General features: G+C 35.9%; 1 protein-coding gene across 1 annotated transcript in view; it reads left to right on the top strand.

Moving 5' to 3' along the window:
- PGGT1B (protein geranylgeranyltransferase type I subunit beta) overlaps positions 1–12,473 on the top strand; it is a 37,451-nt gene that overhangs the window by 17,729 nt on the left and 7,249 nt on the right. The window contains 3 exon segments of the mRNA XM_080573969.1: positions 3,640–3,791; positions 6,582–6,714; positions 12,088–12,133. Coding sequence (XP_080430095.1) covers positions 3,640–3,791; positions 6,582–6,714; positions 12,088–12,133 — 331 coding nt within the window.

Genomic DNA, 12,473 nt, shown 5'->3' with positions numbered 1-12,473 from the left:
ATAAAATTTGATGAGTAGTATCACAGTGAACTTGAAATAATTACATGGAGTCTTGAAGATAAAATGAATTCCAGTACACTTAAAAGTTGGATAACTATGGCTAGGGAACATAATTTATTATTCTTCTGGTGAATATCTGTATTTGTTTTATGTTAAAAATGAACAAAAAATCATATTGCAAACAAAGATCTGTTAGTCCATCAAAAGCTCCCAAAATCCTACCATAATTGTATGTATAAAACTTCATCTTGGCCTTTGCGAGTATGCCTTGTAAGTGATTCCCGGACGATCTCATATCTGATTTCTTATTCTTCTGTTTATTTTGATTTTATTGGAATATTGGCTATATTTATTGGGATTTGGGACCCTCAGGCAGATGTTCTTGAGTACTGGCTATTGGGCCCTCTATCACTTCCGTTGTTTTTTTTTTTGTTTTTTTTTTTAGTAATTACATACCAAAATATCTATAAGTATACCAAATTATTATGTAAAGAATTGTTTTATTTATCACAAGATAATCCTTTACTAAAGGGAACTATTACTAGTAAAGGTAGTTGTGTGACTTACTAGCAGCTATTCTCAAATGCCAAGACCACCTCCCTAACTCCCTATATAATGACGTTTGGAAATCATGCACCTGAACAATCTTTTCTGTGTTACTTGTACCTAAGTGTTTGTGTGATCTTCAAAGATAGAAGGAGGTAGCAGGACTAATTTAGCTGTGAACTTCATGATTGTATGTACAGCTGACAGACTACTGTTTGCTTTATATGCATCAGGCAAGGATAATTTTTGCTCCTTTTTAAAACTACCTCACTTGCAGAAGTTAACAACTCTGGCATTGCTAAAACCCTGTATTCGGAAAATCAGTGCAATACTGCTACATGTCGAAATGTTTGCAAGGAAAAGGAAGTGGGGATAAAATTTGTACATTGTCCAGATGTTGAAGTGATTGATACAGTTTCGGGGGGAGGATGGTATTATTTAATTTAACAACCATACAGTATATATGCTTATAACACTTTTTTTGCAGCCTGTTTTTACTGCAGTGAGTAATATTAGAAATACTCATATGCGATAAAAAATAAGGACCCAATTATTTTAAAATGTTCATAGGCTACCAGAGCTTTACAGGCAGTATGGAACTAGTGTGTGTATAGAATAGTAGAAGAAAATATTGTGAACCAGGAGTTTTTAGTTACTTTATGTAAATACTGTGTGGAAAAATTGCCACTTAAAGGAGAGTGTTGATAACTATAGATGCCTTAGAAAATTTACTGAATATCCAAGCACACTTGTATTAGAAGATTTTGGAAGAATTTTCATAACTACGGTTTTAAAAAGTCAAGTCTGAATATCCTTATAGTAAAACTTACTTGTTTAGTAAATACAGTATTCCTCTAGAAGTAATATTTTCAGAAGTAAAGTTGAACTGTTTCACTATATCTGCTGCTTTTCAATTATTCCTGATGTCAACATTGCTGTGGAGATGGGCTAGCTATAAGAACATGTAAACAGAGCAGTGGTGCACAGTTAATATTGATTTGCAGGCTCTTCATGCTCCGTTGTGTGAAATCAACAGAGGCATCTTCCGTTTCCAGGTTATTCCAAGTAAGGAGAAATTAATTGTTCCTCTCATTCCAGTTCAACTTCAGCTATACAGATATTTGGAGTCTTTGTTCATAGCTGCTGACTGGACCTGCTGGGACATTTTGTATGCAGTTGGTCCAAACAACAGAGAATCTTTCCAAATATATTTCAGCTGCTAATGTGTGTCTCGTATTTCCCACGATAAAACATATGAGCAGTTTTAACTACAGGCCTGGAACATTGAGAATCCTTTCAGGGCCAGAACTGGTTCAAGTTTGTGTTTTCAGAATAGATACTTCCTTTCCTCAAAATTAGATATATCAGCTACATTAAACTGAATAGCTTTTGTGTGTCAGAACAAGTTTGTATCACCCTATATGCCTGGGTTTCTGGGGCAGAATTTTACAGCTGAAATATGTTGGTGCATCACAAGCATTAAGCTGCTGTAATTACAATTTTTAAGGGGAAGGTATTCTGAGAAGCAGATTTGGAGTTCTGTTAGATTTATAATGCCTAAATTGGTATGATAGGCCAAATTGTTCCTTCTGGGATTAGGTCTTGGCATACACTGAAGGTAGAAAAATATGTTTCATGACTACAGTAGTTCTCAAACTACTACAGCTGTATGAGTACATGGCTGTCATGCATCAGTGGAGTGCCCCATGGGACTGGAGCATCTGTTCTGGGGAGAGGCTGAGAGAGCTGGGGCTGTTCAGCAAGGAGAGGCTCAAGGGGGTCTCACCAAAATATACACAAAAGTGATGGCAGGTGCAAAGGAGATGTGCCTCACCTTTCAACAGAGATGCCAGGGCTGGAAATCAGGGAGTAAAAGGTACAGCGCTCGGCATTCCCTTCTTCCCCTTCTCTGTTGCTTAGCCAGAGCTTTTTTGGTGCTGTTGCAGCCACTTGCACTTTGCTTTGTGCCTCCCTTTCCCAACCGTGCTTGATTCCCTAGTGTGAGAACAGTCCCTTGTTGTCTAGTAGATAACATGCGTTTTTCTCCCAGCTTCTTATTTCGTAGAAACGTAGAGTCATGTATGTTGGGAAAGAACTCTAAGATCATCTAGTCTGACCTTTATTTGAAGTAAAGCTTCCTGGCTTTGGAAATAAGCATGATTAGGCCTAAAAAATACCATGTACCTGTAACACCAACTTATTTATCTTGTTTTGCATGTGTTTTTAGGATGAAATGAAAATAAAAAATTGCAATTAACATAATCCTTGTAAAGTGTGTTTCAAAAGCTTGCTTGGCACGGATGCGCAGCATGGAAATAGCTTTTATTATGCTTAAAAACAAAGAAAAAGTCATCTTCCTTTTTCTACAAACTGGGCCGTCCTAAGTACCCAAAGCCATCTTGTTATGCGTGTTTTGTGTTGTAATGCAGTGTACAATCCAGGATGTACCTACACCACAGGGAAAAATAATAAATTTGGTGCAGCTACTTTAATGTCCCCTGACACCCATTTTGTGATTTGTACCATGTGACTACTCATCACTTAACTCTAATTGAAGCTTCTCAGTTGACTTTATTTGCTGTATGAATACTTTGTTTAAGCTCTGGTTATTGTTTTAAAGCGGAGATGAAAGTAGCTGAGGTGCAATCTGTTATTGCTTCCATTTACAAGAGAGATTACTAGTAATCCCTCACACTGCTTTCTGCTTGTAGATCATTAGATTCTAAAATGTCTGTGGAAAGGACTTCTGGAGGCTTGGCTGTTTATTAGACTGCTTCCTCAACTCCCAGGAAGCTCATGTACAGTGGTGTGCCAGAATAAACTTTGGTATAGATGACGTACTTAAAGCTTGCATAAATACCGGTCTTTGGAAAGCCTTATTCCAAACCTTGCTATTGACCAGCTGTTTACAAGGGTTGCTAACTGTGCATTAGCTTTGTTTGACTCAGAAAAGTTGAGTGGCCTGCCTTCAGTTTAACCATAATTAGTGAACAGAAATGAACTTTGTTCACCTATTTATTTATTTATTAGAATTCCTGACTGTAATATAAGGTCTTACAGTGTGTAAATATTTTGTTTCTCCTTTTTTTCTAGGGTCCAGGTATATCTCATCCCTATGATAGTGGGCACATAGCAATGACTTACACAGGTCTGTCATGTCTGGTTATTCTTGGAGATGATTTAAGTCGAGTAAATAAAGATGCCTTACTGGCAGGACTGAGAGCTCTCCAGCTGGAGGATGGAAGGTAAAAAATACTTTATATTTTACAACACTTCGGAAGATTAATATAAAATGCAGGTGTGGAATGAAACATAGTAAACATGGTTCTTATGAAAACAATCTTACAATATCTTCTTTCTGTCAGTAAATATTTTGGCGAGTGTTAGTAAGAGAACACATGCTAGTGTACAAGACCAAACAGTACTTTGTGTCTGCGTTTGTTTTCATATGTAGAATGATGATGTTTCCTTACAGCTGTGGGCACGTTTGATTGGAAAGTTAATGGATTGGTCTTAGTTTTTTTTGTGCTGTGTCATTCAGGTAAGTGAGGTGTTTATATTCTCTGTTTTTTTTGTAATTCCCCGGAGTACTGTTAAGATGATGTTTGCTCTGCTTTGTGGGACAACGACCTCCATTCAGGTATGAAGATTTCACAGATTCAAGATATCTATATACAGGATGAATTAACCTATATTACTTATAATAGGAGCATGGTATTACTAAACTTCCTTGTGAGATTCATTTACACACATTTTTAATAGATGGTATATACCACTTGATCTACTTCATGCTCTTTTTCATGAGTGGTGGTGGGCGTTAATGCAAACCAAAGCAGGTAGCTAATGAAAGCTTCTGCTAGGGCCCATGATCTGTCTGTTTTGAAATTTTAATGAATATAATTTTTTGAAAAAATACTTTAAGAAATGCCGAATTACAGAAATTGTTGTTCTTGAAGTAATTATATTTCACTTCACTAGGAATTTGCTGTCATCATTTACTAGTTATGGAGCTGTTGTTTTGGTCAAAAGACTTTGTATTGTATAGATGTTTTCTATAATTAAAGCTTTTTTTTTTAATGAAACATAACTATTAAAATGCAGTGTAATGTGTGCACAAACCTCTAAAATGTTCGGAATGTAAGTGGTGAATATGAGCTGTATGATGCACCACAACCTGTTATTCGCAACATCAGACTGACCTTAATGGGCCACATGTATATATGTAGGAATATATATATTTACACATACATATATATGTATGTATGTATACATGCAAATATTTGTTACTCTGCCTTAGTTTAAAGTTTCTTCAAGCACATGGACGTGCTTGTTCCATTCTTCTAAGCATTCATTTTAGATATTGGACTGTTTTTGCTGTTAAAGCATATCCAAAAGGAGGACAAGGGGATGAGGTGCTCCCAACACACTATCATCTTGAAGCAGTTGCTTGCTGTCTTGCCTGATCACAGCAATAAGCAGTATGCAGTTAACCTCTTCTACGTGTTTGTGTCACAAATGGTTTTAATGTGCAGACTTGCACTCACGTTTGATTCCGTGTTTTGTATTCCCTGCTGAAGATAGCCAGCTAGACCCTGGAGGTAAAGGAGAGTGCTTTGCTTGTCTCTGGTGTAGAATTGTTGGGCAGGAGTCAAGTTTTTGTACAATACACTTTCCTGTCTACGAAAACCACTTTTACTACACCAAAATGAAAGGATGTGCGAAGGCACTTGCTTACATCTTGTCCAGGTAGAAACATCAAATAACCCAAATGAGGGAAACAAATTTTCCTAATGTTACCCTAGTATAAGTATTCTAGTCTTTGGATTTGTTTCTTGTATTTTATTAACTAAAAAAATGGGGTTTTAAGTGTTAGAGTACACAAATAAAGGTGTGTGTTTGCACTTCTACCTTACTTTGGCTGAATGTGATTTAAGCATCTGGATAACCCACAATGCGGTGTCACCTAGGGATCGAGAAAAGTTGTAAACCACAATGCTGGCACATCTTAAGAAGTGTCCTGGTTCCCAGAATGTCCTTCGCCGTATCCAAAGAGCAATGGTTTTCATCCCCCATCCGAGCTGCAGAGAGTAGGGCCTGGCATCGCTGGGGTTAAGAGAAGTGAAAATATCTCCCAGTAGATGTTGGAGGCTATTGTATGCAAAAAGATAATAGGGTACATGCTGGAATCCCAGTGCCAAAGTGGGAGTGTCATAGTGGCAATAGTGGTACTTGAAATTCACCTTTCTGTCTTTAAAGTCAGAAGTACTTTTTTTTTTTTTGAGAAGAGATGTGACAGGAGGACTGATCAAAATATTCTTTTTATTGTTCTGGCTTCTTGCAGCTGTTTAATTCTTAAAAAATATTCTAACTAACCCTTTGAGCGAAACAGACTTGTCACACAGCAAATCACAGCATCCATCCTTTTAGGGATCTCAGTACGGGATCATACAGGAGAGCACAGGATAGCATAGGTGCAACAAAATGTTCTTTGGAAAGAATGTAGCCATAAGAAATCAAAACCTGTATTGCAGTTAATTTTCAGTATTTGTATTAGAAATAGTGATAGGAGTACTATTTATACATACGTGGGAATCTGATCCTGAGGTTTGAGTCAGAAAAGCTATGCAGGCTATGAAGATTACTAGGAAGGCAAAAAAATCTGCCAAGAACAGCAAGTGCTACAATAGTAACTCATATGTCAGTATATTGTGTGATAGGTGAAAGAATGTAAGCGTTAACATCTTTGGATAAATAAAGACATTTTGATAAATAAAGTCATTGCATTTCTGGAAACAGAGTTTGCAAGCACCTAGTTGTTAATAGTTCTGTTAATTTTGTTTGACTTACTTAGAAACACATCTTCTGAAAAGAAAATCTAGTGTACCTTTGGGTTATAGTGGTATGAATACTGTAAACAGAAGTAGGTAACTTGTTTTGAAAGGAAAGGCCTTAAATGCAGTTCCTTAAAAGGCAATTCACAACTTCTAATATGAAAAGCTATACAAGATATGTAATGAGAGAAACGTTTCTTTCAGTTTCTGTGCAGTGCTGGAAGGAAGTGAGAATGATATGAGGTTTGTGTACTGTGCTTCCTGCATCTGCTACATGCTTGATAACTGGTCAGGCATGGATATGAAGAAAGCAATAGACTACATTAGAAGAAGCATGGTAAGTATTCTAAAAGTGTTACTTCTTATCACATTTTAAAGTTATTAGTTCTATTTCTTTATCATGACTAAAAATCTGTCAATCCAAATTGAAATATTAAGTTAATGTTTCTTTTCTGTTCCTACTTCAGTGAGTTGAAAATGGAAAAGTACTTTCCTTTTTGCATTTTTATTTTCACTGTAATATGTATGCTAACAAATTAATTTTATTTGTTGTTTATGAGCACCTCAAGTTAAATTAAATCTGACCTTTTTTCTTTAAAACTTGAAGTTGAAAGCAAGATTTAAAAAATGGGGGTCTGAAGCTCCTACAGCTGACAAAAAGTGCATAAAACATCAGTAAAATCCTCAAATATAAATGAGCTGTAGTCCTGCATTTTTAAATGATATACAGAATCAAAGCAAAAACTAATTATTGCCATCTCTTCAAGCTTAATAAATGTTTCCAGTCATGCACTTTTTAAATTATTTATTAGATATTTGGAATGAAGGAAAATACTAGTATGTGACTTTTTTTTTTCTGTGTCTGTGCAAGCTGTTTTTGTTTGGAGCAAGAGAGCTTTTAGTTATGTTTCGTGTCAATTTGGGTAGTAGGTATTAAAAGACCACATAGCCTGAGTTTATTGTTATGATGAGAGGCTGCACATGCAGAAAAGCTGAAGAACTAGTGTTCTCTTAGCATACAAATGATGTGAGACATGATCTGTGTGGATTGTAAAGAAAAAAACACACCTCAAACACAAGGTGAAACTTTTGAAGATACTTGACAGTAAACTAATGCTTAAATTCATTAATTCCGGATATATGGTCGGTTCATCTAAATTACTGTGCAACTTTGTTTAAATATGAAAATTACAGGGTACCTCTAAATACGTGTGTCCAGCAGACTTTTGGTATGTTAGTTAATGAGTAAAAATAATTTTTATATGATGTTTTTGTTGGTTTAATTTTATTTTCCAAGATCAGAATAAATGATTTTCAAAGAAGTTGAAAACTTCCTCCCTCATCCACTTTGATCTTTCTCAGCTGTGTTCCTCTCCCTACCCATCCCGTAATAAGTTTGCACACCCCTGCATTCTCATTAAAGCACCCCATAATAAGTTTTATACAGACACAGAATTCTCTTCCCCTGCATCCCATGTGAAGCCACGTAACCCCAACTTAGTTAGCATTGGTTTCCAGGCTGAGGATATCTGTGCAGACTCCGCTCAGTGGGTTTCCCACCAGGGACAACAATTTTCCCGTTCTCCTTTGACAGCATGACAGATCAGCCAAGTCAGGGTGCTCACTTAAGAGCAAAATCTTTGCCATGTTGCTCCGTACATCACATCAGTTGTAAGTTACTATCTATCTTCTACACCTGAGTGTGATTTTGGTCCCAAAGGATAGTTCTGGGAAGGGTGAAAAGAAAGCTTAGTTGAATTGCCAGAGGTATGAGGTGGCTTTTGTGTGAGGAGCATTTAATATACTATTACATGGGTTATTGTGTTAGTATATATTACTAGTACTCTTCGTTCTAGAAATGACATGATTATATGGATTTGGACAGAAATATGTAAAGTAAAAAATGGCACTGAAAAACAAAGTAAGTACGGAAAAACTGTTTATTTTTAAGATGAGAACCTAAGGGGCAACATATAGGGCTACTGATACAGCAGGCGAGTGGATATTTTTTGCATTTGGAGCTTTGAAACATCTGGAGATTCTCTGTCTACAGTGATCTTGAAATGAATTGACAGACTGCTTCTAGACTCCGGGCATTAATTCTTTAACCTGAAAATTCCAACTTCTGTGATTCTACTGGGAAAATTGACCGCACTTTTTATATGTATATATAATATTATATTTATATAATATATACTATATACATAATATATTTATAATATATATAATATATTTAAAAATTGAAGCCTGAACAGAACAGAGCAAGACCTCTTGGAAACACACATATTAATACTTCAGTCAACCAGTGAAGTAAAACTGGAGTCTGAGCATGGTCAAAGTCCAGAAGATGCTGTGGAAAACACTAGATCTTTTCAAGGCTAGCTCAGAGTAACTCCAGGAGATTTTGTCAGGCAGTGTTCTATAGGTACTAGTCTCCTTAGGGCATACTAATGTGTGACAAGAGATAATATATTTCTGTCCACGTTTACTGTAAACTGGTAAATTGACTATGCACTGTGTTCAGTAGGACTTAACACTTTTTAAAAGTGTTGATTTATTGTGAATGTACAGCAGAGTTGGTATACACATGCACAGTAGTTTTGTTTGGGTTTTGTGGATATGCTGCTGAGTGGCCAGACCAGTACGTATTTCAGTGCACTAACTGGGTGACAAGGCTCTTCTACGTCAATAAGCAGAATCTTGGCTTCATGCTTAGTCACATGGCAGAGCTGAAAATGTGTCCAAAGAACTCTCAGGTGTATGGAGAGGGAGCCCTTCGTGAAAATCATTTTACAGTGGTTATTCCTCCTTCCTCTCATTCATCTCTTTCCATGACCTGCCTTGAGATGTGCTCAAATTCAATTCAATCATATGAACCAAGTTTCACAATGTATTTAACAGATAGATTTATTATTCTTTACGTAACTAAATATTACTGTAGACCTTCTTGAAAATACTTGTTCCTCTTTTCCTACCATGTTACCTTGTCTTGATGCATCTATTAATAATAAAAACAAACGAGAGTGCATTGCTTGGCAGTAAGCTGCTAAAGGTGTGGTTTTGTTTGACTATCCTATGTCATTGGCAAGTAGATGAAGCAAATGTAGTTCACAAACTTTTTTCAGTTATTCAAATTTGCATGTAAGTGAATTACAGCTAATTTGGATGGAGAGTAACATGACTGCTTAGACAGTAATCTGTAAAAAAACCGTCTGGATTCCTCTTTAGTGGTGTGGTATCAGAATTCTGACATACATAATACAGCTGAAGGACAGGGAATTTATGTAGATAGGTGCATCAAGTAGAGCAGCAGACTGGAGCGTGAAATGATGGTGTTGCTTTACTCTGGCAAGTAAGCGTTAAAAAGAATTGCATCTTCATACAGAAGATTATCATCAATTGACTAAAAAGTGCTTATACAGTACTGATCAGAAAAAAAAAATTCAGTTTTATTGTCATCAGAATTGTCAGGTTCTAATCTCACAGTTTTTATCAGTGAGTCGATTTTGGCTTACAAAATTCAAAGGTCAGATGTATCACTAATTAAAAAAGAGCAGGCATTCAGATGCTGAAATTTTGAATGACTTCAGCAAACACGCACTCTTAAATGCTGCAGTTTTCAACATTTCTTGGTTTACCTCAAATTTGGCCTTAAGTAGAGATATTGCAAGAATTTAAGTGTAGCATCTGTTTTTCCTGGTACAGTAGAGTCCTCTGCAAATGCAGGTATATAAGTCTGCTGATCAATTGTGATATAATAGCTGGTTGTGAAACTTTTGGAGTGAAGGTTTAGAGTGTGAAGTAAAGATTGTACTAACTGGATTTACACATTTCCTGAGGATAGTATTTTATTACGTAGTGTTCATGTAGCAGAAACCTCAGGTTTTTTTGCATATGTTTTCCTAGGCCTGTTCAAAAGGACAAAGAACTAAAAATATTTCTCTAGTTCTTTAACGCACACAAGTCCCCAAAGAGAAGCTGCTACCTGTAAATACATTGGCACCAATCAGCCGAAGGTCCACTATTATCTATTAAAATTTCCAGCTAATTTTACAGCCCAACAAGTGTGCATCCCAACAGCTGTCTGGGATGCACACTTAACAGCTTTTCTGCAGAGCTAATTACTTTGTCATACATGAAGTAAACCACCTCCTTTTACAATTACTGTTTGTAGAGTTAATTAGCTTACTCAGTTTAGCTTTGCTAATCAGTTTGCCTTTGCTTAGCAATTAATGGGCCCACGGAGTGAGGTAGCACATTCGGATTGCCTTTGCAAAAGGTACTGCAGAGTTTAAAGTAAATTTGCGCTGTGTTTTAACATTCAGATGTTGACGGTCATTACTTAAAATCGGTTTGTACTTTGGAAGTTCAAGCTGCAGTTTGAAGTTTGTGTGTTGCTTCTAGTTGCTTCAACTTGCAGCAACAACTCAAAAACTGAGAAATACAGATTTTGTGTGTTGCTTCCACATCTATTTTTGTTTCCTTTTTGTTTTCTCCCCAACGTGAGCCTTAAAAACAGACCTACAAAGTAATATAATTCTTAGGTAATACCTAAGGACGTGACAGCTGCTGTAGCCATTGTTTGGTTAGGACTATGGGAGTCATTGGTGGTCTTTCAAGATTACCTGTATCTTCTAGCCACTATTAAATGTTTTGAAGAAAACATGAGAAATTCATAGTCAGGGAAAAAAAAATGTTCTCTATCTAATCAGAACATGAACCAATCATTAATTGAACTGCTGATACGGAAGGAACAGGATCTGTGTAATTTAACTTTGAAAGTTAAACATAAAAGGTTGAATTATTTTTCTTCCAACTAAACAGTTTGGTATTTGTCCAGTGATAATGTATTGGTTATTAAGTATTCTGTGAACACTTGTAAAATAAGCATGTTCCATTTTATGAATAACTTACTCTGTTCTTTTGTTCTTTATCATGCAGAATGCTTTAGTGAATTTGTAGTCAAGAGAGATTGTTATTCCTACATTTACAATATTACCCATTCTTAGATTCTTGCTCATAACAAATCTGTACTATAATACTTCTGCTGCTTTGTTTGTCAGAGTGAAGCTCCTAAATCTTCTTTCACTTAACAAAGTAATTTTAGAGCATTGTGAATTATTTTTTAACAGTCGTATTTTACAGGACAGATTAAGTTTGGTAAAATAGCGTGCCTTATTATATTGTTGCTTCTGGTCTCCCCTCACTTCAGGCTTCAGTTTATTTAAAGCCTGATGGTCTTGCTCCTAACTAAAATATTTCTTGTACTTCAGTGCTGTAGATACAATATCAACCTGTATTTTGTCTTTCAGTATATTAATGAGGTTTTGAGACAGATTTCATTTATGTGTTTAATTTTGTTTGGAATTACATAACCATTAAAGAAAAAATGAAACTTTTTCATTATAAGAAAGGAAAATGGATATCTGCATCATATGCTTTCCCTTTTGGGCAAAGAAATGTTTAGCTATTTCCAGACATTTAACTAAAATGAACTAAAAAGTCATAAAAGCTGTTTTTATTGTACTGAAACAGAGCTGATCAGTTAACAATTTTGTGCCAAGAATTTTCTTGAGGCATAGGTTCAGAATTTAACTATTTTTAAATGGTCATTATAGTCTGATAATTTTGCTGGTAAACTGAGAAATTGCAATGTCTGTAAAAGTGATTTGGCTCTGAAGTAACTGGTTTGTGCATTTTTTTTCTTCAGTCTTATGATAATGGCCTGGCACAAGGAGCTGGACTGGAATCTCATGGTAAGAATGTTAAAATATTCTACAACTATTTTTAAGACTGGAATGGTGAAATGCTGTAAGAAGTTCAGGGTATGTCAAGCCTTTCCTTCTTTCTCTAATTTTAAGGAAGTGGGATGAGGAGGAGCAAATCTAAAACATGCCTCACAATATTATCTTCCTTTTCCCTTAGTTCCTGCTTAATATCAGACCAGATGGATACTTGATATACCAACTCCAATATTTTTACCTCATGAATGTTTGGTTGAAAGGTGTTGGCTGTAGTTATCGTGTCTTGCTGACAGAGCAAACCTTTTCATTGTGTACCATTGCTACTCTGTGGATTTATCTGCATGAGATTTTA

The sequence above is a fragment of the Anser brachyrhynchus genome (assembly GCF_964034855.1).
Source record: "Anser brachyrhynchus genome assembly, chromosome: Z".
Taxonomy (NCBI): Eukaryota; Metazoa; Chordata; class Aves; order Anseriformes; family Anatidae; genus Anser; species Anser brachyrhynchus.
This window is presented reverse-complemented; position numbering and strand designations above follow the sequence as displayed.